Genomic DNA, 14,406 nt, shown 5'->3' on the forward strand with positions numbered 1-14,406 from the left:
ATAAATAAACGTTGAAAAAAAAAATTAAAAAAAAAAAAAAGAAGGCTCATTTATCTCTGTTACTAAAAGTAAACAAAAACGCCCCTCTTCCACCACCAAGGGGGCAATCAACCAACCGTACCTCCAAAATACAGATCAGCTGAGGACTAGGAATATAACGAGACTACCTTCACCATGGGGTCCCGTGTGTGCAAATAAAAAGTAAAATTGAAATATAAGAAAAATACGGAACATCTTACAAGACAATAGGCAGTCGTGGAGGATACAGCGTCTAGTGGGAAAATAAGGATGGGCGGAATCAAGGTGAGCCAGGGACAGGCGACACTCAATGGAGAGCTCGTACGATGTGCGTGTCCTGATTTAGGCAGCAAGGAGGCGAGATGGGACTGCCAGGGCCATGTGGAGACCTGGTGGCACAGTTGGAAACAGGGCCTGGGAAGGAAGTCTCTGGCATGGCCTTCCAAGGAAAAGGGATCCCCAGCTGGGCCCTAGCCTGGCTCACTTCCGGAGACACAGGGAAGCAGACTGAGCAGTGCTTTGCTGATGCCACGTTACAATAAGACCACGATTGAGGTGCCCAGGTGGCTCAGATGGTTGAGCATTGGACTCTTCATTTCAGCTCAGGTCATGATCTCACGTTTTTGTGAGATCGAGCCCCGCGTGGGGATCTGCTTTGACGGTGTGGAGCCTGCTTGGGATTCTCTCTCCCTCTCTCTCTGCCCCTCCCCATTTGTATGCCCTCTCTCCCTCTCTCTCCCTTTCTCCCTCTTTCAAAATAAATAAATAAAAATGAAAAAAAAAAAATAAGACCAGGAAAACTCTCTTCCAAGAACACCCATTCTCTGGGGAAACAAATCTGGTGTCCTGAGACACCACAGTTTCTGATAAGTGGATTTGGGATGATTGTAACCCCCTTACCAGCTGTGAAAGGCTCAGGGCACCTCCATCATTGCTGAGTCTGTGACAGTCTATCCCAGACTCAGGGTCCTGGACTATCTCTTAGGACACCCAGAAACTCATGATCCATGAGTCTATGAGCTCCGACCATGGCTTTTGACTTCATAGATACAAACCACAGCTTCACCGGCGGGTGAGTGGAAGATGTTATAACTGCATAATTATTTATATTTATAACAAGTAACATATCATGATATATAATGCAGCAAATAAAATAAGTAAAAAGGAAATAGGGGCATTATTATCAAGAAAATATCCTGTCTTCTTGAATCAAAGAATTCAAGGGAATTTTTTCAAATGAAAAGGCCAGTGCGTCAAAGAAAACACTGCGTCTCTAAAAATTGGATTCACTCAGGGCGTCGAGGCGAGCCTGGGGAAGCTGTTCAAATGTGCTGCACTCGGGGCGCCTGGGTGGCGCAGTCGGTTAAGCGTCCGACTTCGGCTCAGGTCATGATCTCGCGAGATCTCGCGGTCCGTGAGTTCGAGCCCCGCGTCGGGCTCTGGGCTGATGGCTCAGAGCCTGGAGCCTGTTTCCGGTTCTGTGTCTCCCTCTCTCTCTGCCCCTCCCCCGTTCATGCTCTGTCTCTCTCTGTCCCAAAAAAATAAATAAACGTTAAAAAAAAATTAAAAAAAAAAACCAAATGTGCTGCACTCTCACGCTAGGACCGCACACGTGGGAAATGACGACAGAGAGAGAAAATGGCGTCTCCAAACTGGGCAGAGGATGGGACATCTTGTCGTTATGATCCTTCTTATCCCGTCACCACCACGAAAGCAGTAAAGACCTGGCTTCATACAGGAAGACAGACTTGCTCCTGTGTTGCTCGAGCTTCCAAAGTTTCAGGGACAGAGAGGCTTTAGAAGTAAGAATATGGGGGTGCCTGGGTGGCTCAGTCAGTTGGGCGTCTGACTGTTGATTTCGGCTCGGATCGTGATCTCACAGCTTGGGGGTTCGAGCCCCACATTGGACCCTGTGCTGGCAGCCTGGGGCTTGCCTGGCATTCTGTCTCTCCCTCGTTCTCTGCCCCTCCATGGTCTCTCTCTCTCTTTCTCTCAAAATAAATAATTAATAATAAAAAAAAAAAGAAGTAAGAATATGTCAAGAATGACACAAACTTCCCAGATGGGACCACAAATGCAGAGAAGGAGGCACCGCCCACTACACGGAAAGCCTCGGGTCTTGCAGAAGGACCACTGTGTCCCTGTTGTTCAGTCCTGGCCTTGGAGCCCGGAGCCAGCCCTGGGAGTCTTCCAACCCTATGGGCCATAATTATTGATCCACCCTCATTTACATTCCCTTCAGGAGTTTAGTGTCTTTTTCTACCCAAGGAAAGCTGAGAGCTGATATCCAAATCTACTTCTTGTGATTGGGGAACGATGAGTAGGGACAGCCTGTTTACGGTCTTCAGGTGCAGGGAGAGAGAAGTCTGAGGTTGGTGAAGAGGAAGGAGGTGGCTGTGCCCCACTGTGGTAAGGCTGCTGGCACAGAGGTACACAGCTGAGTCCCCCGGCTCCGCACGCTGGATCTGCAGAATGGAGTAGGACCCCTCGGACCTGTTCACCTGGAACCGATCGTTGCTGGGCATCCCTGAGGAGTCTAATTTGTCCTTGTTTCGGAAGGAAACGAGAAACTCCGGGCCTTGCCCCACGGCCTGTCGGTACCAGTAGAGGCCAGCATGACCAGAAATTGGGTCACACCTGAGGTCCACGTCCCGGCCCCTCTTTGTGACCTTGTGCCGGGGGGACTGGAGGACACCAGCTCCTGTGTGACCTGTGGAGACAAAGTTGGGATCAGCGAGGAGGAAATCGACTGCAATCACTGCATGTGTTTATCCCTCAAGCTCACACACATGCGCTCACTCGGTTTTCTGAGGACTCACCTGCCCCCAGGAGACAGAGGGCCACGCAGCAGAGGAGTCTGGTGCCCATGGCAGGGTCAGGACAGGGCTAGGATGTTCGCCACATCAGGTTCTCCTGAGCACAAGTGGAGGAGGAGGGAGGCCCCTCATCCACGCAAGGGAGTTCACTTAGTGACATCACCCTCTCTGTCCATCCCCTCAACCTCAGGGAGCAGGATTTATGTTGTAACATACTTGGATGACTACATAAGTATTTGTAACCTCCTTTCTGTTTTTGAAATTTATATATTTATTTTTAATTTTTTTTTTAATATTTATTTTTGAGAGAGAGAGAGACAGAGTGTGGGCAGGGGAGGGGCAGAGAGAGAGGGAGACACAGAGTCTGAAGCAGCTCAGCCTTCGATGTACGGTTGTCAGAGAAGTTTGTCTTTATGATACCAGTACTTTAAAACCGATTGAGAGAAAAGTCTGGAAAATCTAGAACAGAGATACACCAGCTGTGTCCGCCATTCCCCTGGAAACAGGTGTGCCCAGAAAGGGCAGGCCACCCAGGGTGACCTTGAACAGGAGCATGAGTGGGCGTCAGCCATTGCAAGAAGGAAGGACTCATGCCCAGTGCAGAGGAAATAGCCCTGGATGTCCCTGAGATGGGAAGGGACATGGCAGAATTGAGGGCCTAGCAGTGTGGCCAGAGCTGAGGGCCAGCGAGCTGTGCGAGCTGGGCCCGGAGGCAGCTAGAGGACAGACCCAGCAGGGCCTTGTTGGGGCTGCCCCTATGGAAAGGCTGGGGGGAGCAGGGTCCCTACCCGGGCATCGGAGAGCAATGCACTGAGGTGCCAGGGGGAGACAAGGAGGGGGGGCGTCTAGATAGATCTGATTTCATAACACATTGTTAATAACACATTGTGTTGTTTACCCAGTGCAAACAATTTCCATCCCGGAAGCATCAGACTTAGGCAGGGGGTAGAACAGTCAGAGCTGGGGAAGCACCTTCGCAGCCAGCCAGGCGGCTCAGAGCACAGACCAGAGGTGGAGACACGGCCGCCTGAGGTCTGGTCGGGTCCAGGCCAGGCTGTCAGTGCCTTGCAGACGGACCTCAGCCCACATCGAGGTTCACTCTGGGCGCTTGGGCCCCTCGGGGCTCTGGGGCTCGGGTGGGGGGGGGGGGGGGGGGGGGGGGGGGGCCGGGGGCTGGGAGTGTGCCGAGGGCTCTGCTGAGTCCCGGGACGCAGGCCCTCCCCCTGCCTTTTTTTTGTGCGGAGAGGAGACAGCTGTGCAGCGCTGTGTAGTCACTGCTGGCACAGAAGTACACAGATGTCTGGGAGGGAGTTGCGGACGCCAGCGTGAGAGGGAAGTTCTTTGTATTTGACCTAGAGACGTTGTATCCATTGGAGATTTCTCCTCTCTCGGTGGTACCAGCACTGATGGAGTAATGGATCAGCCGCAGCCCATGTCCAGGGTCTTGTCGATACCAGGACATGTAGTCGTGGTCCTTGTCCTGTTCACATCTCAGCGTCATGCTCTGTCCTGTCCCCAGGATCTGGAATCTGGGGGTCTGAGTGATGCCAGCATTCACGGGCCCTGTGGAGGAGACAAAGCTGATGCCACAGACACCACAGAGAGGCCTAGAGCGGGGACCTTGAGGTTTGCACTCAGGAAAGGGACGCTGCTCAGGACTCGCCTGCCTGCAGGAGACCCAGGGCCACACAGCACAGGAGGCCGAGGCTCATGGCAGGAGCAGGGCGGACGGAGGGCTCTTCTGGGAATGTGTGCTGAGGGACTGGGAAGGAGGCTCTCGGGGGAGTCGTTCTGAGACGTCACTCTTCCTGCCTGGGCGGAGCCAACCCTCCAGGGGGCCGCAGCCCTTCCCCAGAGGGTCTGATAAAAAGCTCCACGTACACGTGAACAGCTTAGGATGGGAAGAAAGGACTTGTCTGAACTGACACAAGCCTTCACTTTCTTGCGAAACAGTTTGTAACCTTATGTAATGTTTTCCTCCTGTGATAGAATTCTTCATTGATGCACTGGTTCTGTGTGTCTGCGTGTTTCTGTAGTGCTGAATTGGGGAAAAATCATTAAGGGCTTCCCGATGCCTTTTATGACTTGTGCGTCCCAACTCCTCCTCCAAGTATCCGTTTCCGCTTTGCTTAATTGACCAGCGTCCTGTTAACGTCCTTCCAGCGACGGTTCTCCTGATACTGGGTTTCCAAACCTCAAGGGGCCGGCTCATCAACTCTTGGGGAACCGTTTTGCTCTGTTTCTTACCGAGTCAGGACACCTGCCAAAGGTAGCAGAGCACCCGCCTCCCTGGTTTGGGCTGAGACAGCGGCAAGCAGAAACACGTCGCACCTGTGAGTGACCTTCCCTCGTGGCAGGACGATGGCTACTCAGTGGTGCCGATGATGTGTTAGCACAGAGGTATTCACGTGTGTGAGGGACTGTGGGGAAGTGGCCACCTCCAGGGTAAGTGAAAAATGCTCTGTTAGTTTCATCTGAGACATGCATTCCACGGGGAATAGCTTCTTGTGGAGAACGGCTGGCATTAATTAAGTAATAAGGACAGCGGAGCTCAGAAACGATCGTGTTGCCCACAGTCCCCCACTTAGAAAGACCCCACACCCCGGCTTCAGTGCTCTGCTGTTGTGATCTTCAAATTCTTAATAATATCTGAACCATGAGCTCTGCAAATTATGTAGCTGGTCCTGGGTATATAATTTTGTGTTTCCTGTCTGTGGTCACCTTCCTGTCTGCTGGTTTCCCTTTAGCATGACCACATGTCTGGAGGCTCAGTGAATCGGCATCTCTGGGGCCTTGAGAAGGACACAGGCACTAAAGCTGGAACCCAAGGGGAGCCTGATGTTATAACCACAATGTCGAGCCTTGAATTGGGGCCATGCAAACCCATGAGTGGGTTTCGCGTCTATGCCTGGGACGTCGCTGGTCTAGGAGAGAGAAGAACACACAGTGCAGAATGGTGGCAGGCCAGAATGGAAAGGGGGATCTTCCAGTTCAACGCTTGTGTTTTGAGGGTTCGGCACTGGGTCCGGACAAAGGGGACCCTTCTTCCAACATGGAATGACCGCTCAACAAAGCCACAGTTGCCCGTGGTCTGCTCAGCCCCAGCACACAGTGTGTGAACATGAAACCCAGCTATGTATGCATCTGATAGGAACTCAAAATAATGTCCTTGGAGATGATGAATTTGTGTCAACACTCTGTTATAAAATAATTTGAATGAAGGGACACATGAAAAAAAGAAATGAATTCAAATGAGTAAGTACATTTTATAGAAACAGCTGCAAACAGCTAGAAAGAGCTTTCGGTGATCCTTTTTTCAAACCATCTGTCTCCAGATAGAGTTGTCCCTGACATGGATCAGGTATCTCACATGATTTCAAGCACTCCTTATCCACAGAACTTTCTAGAAGCACCTCACTCTCTTGAATATTTATCTGTGAATTATTGTAACAGGTAGAGACTTGAAATGTCCATTAAAAAGATGCCTCAGCAAAATTAATCTATAGCAATAGAAATCATATCACTAACTTGTCAGAGATGGAGAGAGGTGTTTGAAAGGAGCATGAGGGGACTTTCTGGGCGGTAGAAATGTTCTGTATCTTAGTAGGGTGTGTATTACATGGGTACATGCATATAAATTGCAAAAGAAAATCATTGCTCTGTTCATTTAAAGTGTGGAATGCTTATTGTATATAATTCTTATGTCAATAAAGTTTATTTTAAAATGGCTGAGAAGGGATGTATGTTACATGCCCTAGATAATTTCAAAATGAATCATCAGGCATAAATATTAACATTTCTGTGACAGCTATAGGAGTTTTAGGTAAAATGTGTCCATATCTACCTTTGCACATAGGAAATGGGGGAAAAAGCTGTCAGGGATTAGCACAAGGAATCAATATATCCAGATTCTTATTATGTGCTAGGTACTTTGGCTTATTAAATTTTATTAGTGGTTAAAAATATTTTTAAATGCTTATTTTTGAGAGAGAGAGAGAGATAGAGAGAGAGAGAGAGAGACTGGAGGAAGGGCAGAAAGAGAGGGAGACACAGAATCTGAAGCAGGCTCCAGGCTCTGAGCTGTCAGCACAGAGCTTGATGCAGGGCTCGAACTCACAAACCGTCAGATGGTGACCTGAGCCAAAGTTGGATGCTTAAATGCCTGAGCCACCCAGGCACCCCTAAATCTTTTATACAAACCTAGAAGTTAGTATGATGGCTAATTTTGTGTGTCAACTTGGCTGGCCACAGGGTACACAGACACTTGGTGGAATATCATTCTGGGGGTTCCTGAGAGGGTGTTTTGGGATGTGGTTAACATTTACATAGGTAGATTTTAACATTAGGTGAGAGTAACATTTTAGACAGTAGAGTAAAGCAGATTGCCTTCCATAACGTAGGTGGGCCTCATCCAATCAGCTGATGACCTGAATAGAACAGAAAGACTGATTCTACCCCAGGTAAGAGAGAATTGTCCAGCTGCTGGCCTGCGAATCAGAACATCAACTCTTCATGCTCAACAGCCTTTGAACTTGGACATCAGCTCCTCCTGGGTCTCCAGCACAACCAGCTCAGCTCACAGATGTTGAACTTACTGGCCTCCCCAGTTGTGTGAGCTGATTCTCTGTAATAAATAAGTTACACACACACACACACACACACACACACACACACACACACACACACAGTCTGTTTTGTTTCTTTGGAGTACTCTGAGTGATGCTGATAGATATTATTAGTCTCATTTCCTACGTGAAAATTCTCAGCCCACCATGTCAAGAAGCTGGCTTCAGGTCTTGACCAGTGGCTTGTATTGGAGTTGAAATTAGAGCCAGGCACACACAGCGGCCAGCCGGAACTCTTTCCCACGCCCCTTTCTCCCGGGTAAACCGATCTCTGTCAACGATGTCATTAGAGCTACCCAGGCTGAGAAGAACAGGCAGCAGCATTCTGGTTTTATATCTATCAGCATCACTCAATATGCCTGATACCAGAGACCCCCACCCACCGCCCAGCACGCCGCCCCCCCCCCCCCCCCCCCCGCGCCCTGGGGGGTGGGGGTGGGGGTTGAGTCCCACATCTGCCCCTCACCAGCTGATATTCAATATGGTCAAGTTCTTTAACTTAAGGGCAAATCCCTTCATCTCTAAAATGAGAGCAGTCATTGCATTTGCTTCTTAGGCTTTTTTTTTTTCTCATCGTTAATTGAAATTTTGCAAATAAAGGACTTTTATTTGGCATATAGTAGGTTGTCAGTAAGTAATAGTGTTATTTTCTTCTGTGAGTCTCTCCTGCTGCAGAATTGAACCGTGGTCGTGCATTCACGTACCCAGCACTTGCAGTGTTGTGATTCTCCTACACTCGGGTGACAGGTGAATCCAATAGAAATAGTCAAATATTTAAGACGAATATTATGCATTGAATACTGCAGATGCTAAAACTGTCAAAGACAAGAAACATACTGATTTTCATTTTGCATTTTATGTGATACGGTATCTTGTACAAAGCAAGGGACCCACAACTGTTTGGGTCTGTTCCTCTTCCCAGGAGGAGGTTGTGATGATCACATATGGATGCATGATCTTTCCCGTCCTGCTAATCTGGACCTGGGAAGGGAAGCCAGATCAGGGGACATTTCTGGGCAGGGGAGAACCACAGGTGTTGAGGAACAGAACTGAGTTTGATTTCTTGCTCTGAGACCCGGGAAAGCCACTTCTCCTCAGGTAAAAGGGTAAAATAATACTTAACCTTGCATGATTTCTGTGAGCATTAAGACGTGTCACACACATAAACAGCAGAACGAGTGTCTGGGAGAGGCCTCTCTCTTTACCAGGACAAGAGCCCACTTCCTGAGCTGGGAGGGGGCGGATATTTTTGTACAGTAGGCTGTGGATCGTGCAGGGCTATGTTACGGCTGCTGGCACAGAGATAGAGGGCCGAATCCGTGAGCTCCAAGGAGCTCATGTTTAGCTCAGAGTGAGAGTCAGGGAACTGTTGAGCCGAGAATCGTTCCGGGAAGTTTCCTTTGCCTCTCTCTTCCCTGTTGTAATACTGAATGAGTAACTGGGGGCCCTGGCCCACGGCCTGTTGGTACCAGTACAAAGACAGGTGTCCAGAGATAGGGAAACAACTCAGCGTCACTTGCTGTCCTCTTGCCTTGACCAGGTGTCTTGGAGTTTGGGTGAGTCCGGAATCCACTGGGCCTGCGGGGGAGGAGGGAGAAAGCAGCCGAGGGCAGAGCTGGGGGGACGCCTCCTGCTGCAACCATCATCAGCAAGCCTGTATTACTCAGGTGGCAAACGCATATCGGAGGCTTCCACGCGGTGCCCAGGACTCACCTGCTCCCAGAAGACAAAGGGCCACGCAGCAGAGAAGCCTGGAGCCCATGGCAACACTGGGAAGCCAAGATATCATCCAGCTCAGGGGTGGGGGCCCCGGGGGTGAGCAGCCTAAAGCTTTGAACCTCCCATTTCCCTGAAAGGAGTATTTGCCTATGACGTCACCACTCCCACATCGCCACTCTGGCAACTCTGCAGGGCTGTGCCGAGCCCTGTGGCTTCGAGAAGTTCATGTGCAGATCAGAGAGACGGTCACCCAAATGTCGCACTGAGAGCTAATCTGGCAAGGGTCGTTTTGCTTACTGTAACTCATCCTAATATGCAAAGGAGAGCTGGGACCTGACCCAGGGCCGGTGGGTAACAAGATCCACTGGAGCCCCCAGAGAGAGGGGAACATCTCAGAGTCACTTGCTGTCCACTTGCTTTGATCAGATGTCTTGAAGTTTGGGTGGCTCCAGCCTCCACTGGGCCTGTGAGGGAAGGACACAGGGGCTGGGGAACGAACACGAGAGGGAGCCCGATGGTGCCACGCACTTAGGTGCTGTCACGCTTAGAGGAGAGATGTCCTACCTGGACAAGGACAAACTTGCTCCCAGGAGACAAAGGTCCGTGTGGCAGAGGAGGCTGCAGCCCACAGCATGCAGCGGGGAGGGCAGAACTTGACAGGGTTCTCCCCGCTCAGAGTTCTGGGTCTCCGAGAGCTGAAGATCTGGGCATCCCTTCTCTGACTGGAGGTTAGGCAGTAATGTCACTGCTCCAATGTCATTATCCCTCCTGGTTCCCATGAGCCTCCCTTGCCAGGTCCCTGGCTACGCCGGTCCAGGAACCCTGCTTTGTTCGGCAAAGCCCCTCACATGAAGGGCAGGGCTGGGACGGTCTAGGCTAGCTGGGGTTAAGCCACAGGCGCGTCCACAGCTCCTCGGCTTTTCCTTTCAGGCGGGTGTTCCTCTACCTGTTCCTGCTAGGGCAAGGAGTCTGCCCCCTCCCAGCACCACACTGCACTTTTTTCCCCTTGCAAGCTCAGAGAGACTCCCTAATGACTGCCAAGCTGAAGGTTTGGCCCCCTGATGGGACTGCACAATCTCAAATTAGTGTTGATAGCATTAAGCCCTGTAGTGGAACAGAGCTCCAAGCAAGGCTTTCCTTAACCCTCCTGGTCCCAGATAGCTGGCTCCATGCCCCTGCTCTGCCCAGGCGACTTTTGGCATTCAGCGGTTCCACAGTGCCCCCATGTGGCCTACTGGGCAGTAATCAAGAGATTGCCTCTACTGTGATATGAGTCCTGGGGTATGTTTAAATTAGAAGCTATTCTGGGGCACTTGGCTCAGTTGGTTAAGCAGCCGACCTGGGCTCAGGTCATGATCTCACGGTTTGTGAGTTCAAGCCCTGAGTTGGGTGCTGGGCTGACCGCTCAGAGCCTGGAGCCTGCTTCGTTTTCTGTGTCTTTCTCTCTCTGCCCCTCCCCTGCTCATGCTCTGTCTCTGCCTCTTAACAAGAGGTAAAGGTTAATAAATTAGAAGCTATTCCATCCTTTGTCTATTGCACTATTTTTGTTTTCTGCCCCCACCCCCAGCAGACCAAAAAAAAAAAAAAAAAAGGAAAAAAGACAGCCCTAACTACATTGTAATAAAAATAAAGGTGGCAGGAGGAAATGTTTTGGTTTTGAGAAAATTCCCAGTAAACCTAGCCTAAGTTAGATGGCGCTGCTTAAGGAGGAGGCGTGGCCGAGATCATCCAGAGACAGTCTGTGTCTGATTGCGGATGGAATGCCAAGGAGTTTGGGATGACGAATAATTAACTGACATTGTTTTTGCTCTGCTGACCCCAGACAGCTCGCTCGAGGCAGACCATTCAGACAGGTCTCTTTGCAAGGTGTCTGCCGATCAGCTTTCCCCAAAATAAAGGAAACAATACTCACTGTTACCCTACTGCTAGAGAATTTCTTTCTTTCTTTTTAAGATTTTATTTTTAAGTAATCTCTACACCCAATGTGGGAATCAAACCCACAACCCCGAGGTCAAGGGTCTCTTGCTCTACCTGCTGAGCCAGCCAGGAGCTCCTGGAGAATTTATTTCTTCCTCTTCTAACCTTACTCTTGTAGAAACGCTATTTTTCCTCTGTTCATTGTTACCAGAATGCCCATTTCTCCACATATGATTGCATATGTGCATGTGATTAAATTTCGCTAAACTTTCTTCAATGCCCAAGTAGGAAATAAATATTCTAACCCTCTGTACAGAATGCTAGGAAGGAGAAGCAAGCCAGTCTGGATTAATGTACAGTAAAATATAAATAAATAAACAGGAATTTGGGAAAACAGAATCTGAGGTAGTTTAATTCCTAAACCAGTTAACATCCATCCACTTGCTACTTTCTTAGTTCACTGCCAGCATAAATTTCTTTAAACATTTACATTTGACCTAAGTGTTGCTACATTTTATTTATTTATGTATTTGTTTGTTTATTTATTTATTTTTAAATGTTTATTTTTGAGAGAGAGAGAGAGAGAGACAGAGCAGGAGTGGGGGAGAGGCAGAGAGAGAGGGAGACACAGAATGTGAAGATTTCAGGCTCTGAGCTGTCAGCACAGAGCCAGATTTGGGGCTGGCACTTACAAACCGTGAGGTCATGACCTGAGCTGAAGTCAGACGCTTCACCGACTGAGCCACTCAGGCGCCCCAAGTGTTGCTAAATTTTAAATAGTGCAATTTGTAGAGGCGCCTGGGTGGCTCAGTCGGTTAAGTGGCTGACTCTCGATTTCCGCTCAAGTCACGATCTCACGGTTCGTGAGTTTGAGCCCCACATTGGGCTCTGTGCTGGCAGCACGGAGCCTGCTTGGGATTCTCTCTCCCTCTCTCTGACCCTCCACTGCTCACTTGTGATCTCTCTCTCAAAATAAATAAATAAGAACACAGTTTTAAAAGAATAGTGCAATGTATAAAGTGAATATGGACTAATCTATTGGACTAGTCCAATAGTCCAATAGTCTATGGACTATTCTAATCTATTTCTTGACTTTCTAAATCCATGGCAAAGCACCATGTCAGGTGCTACTGAGACGAAATCCTTGGTGCAGCTGCATCTGGCACTGATGGTCACCAGCCCCAGCGCCAATGAGCTATGACCAGGGACCCCTTCTCAGATGCCACCCAGAGGCGGAAAATCCCAGCCAGAGTGAATCTCCATGGATATAAACCAGATAAAATTATCTCAAGCCCAGATGGCAATGTTGTTTAACTGAACGCTTTTTATGAATTTTGTGCATATGAAATTCATTAAAACCTTTTAATCAGAGCAGCTGATGCGTCTTATGGAATTTCTGACGGTAGAAAGGGAGAAATTTCCACACCAATACATAGAAATATAAACTATTGGTATAAACCACACTAAGAAAATATATTTTCTGCTTTAAGGAATACCTGGCATGTTTTTATTCAATTAGATAAAATTCCTAGATTGTCAATCAATTCTTTTTTTTTTTATTCTAATGTTTATTTATTTTTGCGAGAGAGAGGAGAGAGAGAGAGAGTGGGAGAGGAGCAGAGAGAGAGGGAGACACAAAATCCTAAGCAGGCTCCAGGCTCTGAGCTGTCAGCACAGCGCCTGATGCGGGGCCCGAACTCACAAACTGTGAGATCATGACCTGAGCTGAAGTTGGACGCTTAACCAACTGAGCCACCCAGGAGCCCTGCCAATCAATTCTTAATTATAAATAAAAACCAAACAGAATATAGAAGATTGCTTCAGAGATGCCTGAGACCCTATGATACATAGCCATTATATTTCAGACAAGAGAAGCCCAGCTGATATTCTAAAGATATATGAAATATGAAGCATTGGCTTCTGGATCCTTCTGGTATTGCAAACTGGCATCATCTCCTGCCTTCCCCCCCCCTCCCCTCTAGAGGAACCTTGTGGGGCACAAAGCAAACAGAAATACTAGAGACTATCCAAAAACCAAGCGAATATTCTGGAAGGGCTGAAGCCATTTTGGGCTGGACTCCAAAAGAAAGATAACCAACTGGACAATATATAGCCCCAGAAAGTGAATTATTAAACCATATGAACCAAGAATTTAAAGCAAGCATGACAAATATGAAGATGTGCAAAATAAACAGGAATGTAAAAGATGTTAGCACATAAGAACACATAGGGCCAACTTATTGGAGGTCTTAACAGCAGCATGCCTCGCATATTTTACATCAGCATGTCCAAGTGTTTTATTATGGGGAAGAATGTTCATGTTACCTGATGCTCTAAGAGAAACCAATGCCTCATATAAACACTGAGAGTTTTTGTCCAATAGGAACTAATATTATTTTCCTAAAGTAATGACTCATCATCAGGGTTGTTGTTTTTTTTTTTCCTGTTTTTATAAAAACTAGATTTTGGCTAATACATTTATAATCCAGATAAGACCTGGGAAATTCTCTCTTCTGGAAAAACTAGGTGGAATTTCCTAGAGCTTATAAATTGCCTAGGGCTTGTAAAAGCTATAGAAATCCAAAACCCTTCCCGAGATTTCTGACCATTCCCATGGACGACTGTTTTCTTCTGGTCTTCTCTAGCCTTGACTATAAAGCAGAGGTCTTTTTTACTCCTTCAACAAAATCATGCACATCAAGCATTGGAGAGTTTAGTAGAAGCTGATGAAGATTTGAGGAGGGCTGCAAAGGAATCACGTGAGGCAGAACACTGATTTTCACCACTTCCGTCCCATCCTTAATCGAGATGGCCCCTTCCAAGGCTTTCCAGGGTTTCCAGTTCTTCTACGTGCATGATACATGTTTTCTAACTTTTAATTCACCGTGTTTTTTACTTTTATTGTGGTGATAAAATATATATACCGTAAAACTTACCATTTTCAAGTCTACAGCTCAGTGGCATTAACTATGTTGACATTGTTGCACAGCTGTCCCCACCATCCCTCCCTAGAAATTTTTCATCGCCCCCAATTGAAACTTTGTATCCATTAAACACTCCCACCCCTCCCCCACTCTGGGTCAGGACCCACCATTGTACCTTCTGTCTCTATGAATCTGACCCCGCCCCCCACCAGATACCTCATAAGTGGAATTGTACACTATGTGTCCTTTTGTGACTGGCTTATGTCACTGACCATAATGTGCTCGATGTTCACCCATGTTGTGGCATGGGTCAGAATTTCATTCCACTTTAAGTCTGAAGAATATTCCATTTCATGTGTATATCACATTATGTTATCAATTTATCTG

The 14,406-nt window shown here is 48.0% G+C and overlaps 1 protein-coding gene, 4 long non-coding RNA genes and 1 gene segment (V, D, J or C); 2 read left to right on the forward strand and 4 right to left on the reverse strand.

Annotated features, from left to right (window-relative positions):
- Positions 1 to 1,345, reverse strand: part of LOC121028214 (uncharacterized) — a 5,776-nt gene extending 4,431 nt beyond the window's left edge. Inside the window, exon 1 of the long non-coding RNA XR_005789124.1 lies at positions 919 to 1,345. This is a non-coding gene — a long non-coding RNA (uncharacterized LOC121028214). The remainder of the gene's footprint in view (positions 1 to 918) is intronic.
- The window catches only part of LOC121028976 (M1-specific T cell receptor beta chain-like), a 194,908-nt gene that overhangs the window by 167,861 nt on the left and 12,641 nt on the right, over positions 1 to 14,406 (reverse strand). The window lies entirely within an intron of this gene.
- Positions 1,963 to 3,001, reverse strand: LOC121028203 (T cell receptor beta variable 7-8-like). The segment is given in 2 exon segments: positions 1,963 to 2,728; positions 2,838 to 3,001. Coding segments are annotated over 2 exon segments (513 nt in total).
- LOC121028209 (uncharacterized) lies at positions 4,287 to 6,485 on the forward strand. Its single transcript, XR_005789117.1, has 2 exons — positions 4,287 to 5,279; positions 5,582 to 6,485. It is a non-coding gene; the product is annotated as an uncharacterized LOC121028209 (long non-coding RNA).
- LOC121028212 (uncharacterized) lies at positions 8,780 to 9,273 on the reverse strand. Its single transcript, XR_005789122.1, has 2 exons — positions 9,173 to 9,273; positions 8,780 to 9,037 (listed from the first exon to the last, which is right to left on the reverse strand). It is a non-coding gene; the product is annotated as an uncharacterized LOC121028212 (long non-coding RNA).
- On the forward strand, positions 8,901 to 10,769 carry LOC121028213 (uncharacterized). Its single transcript, XR_005789123.1, has 2 exons — positions 8,901 to 9,015; positions 9,127 to 10,769. It is a non-coding gene; the product is annotated as an uncharacterized LOC121028213 (long non-coding RNA).

This window comes from Herpailurus yagouaroundi, unplaced genomic scaffold (assembly GCF_014898765.1).
Source record: "Herpailurus yagouaroundi ecotype Mexico unplaced genomic scaffold, PumYag 100, whole genome shotgun sequence".
Lineage (NCBI taxonomy): Eukaryota > Metazoa > Chordata > Mammalia > Carnivora > Felidae > Herpailurus > Herpailurus yagouaroundi.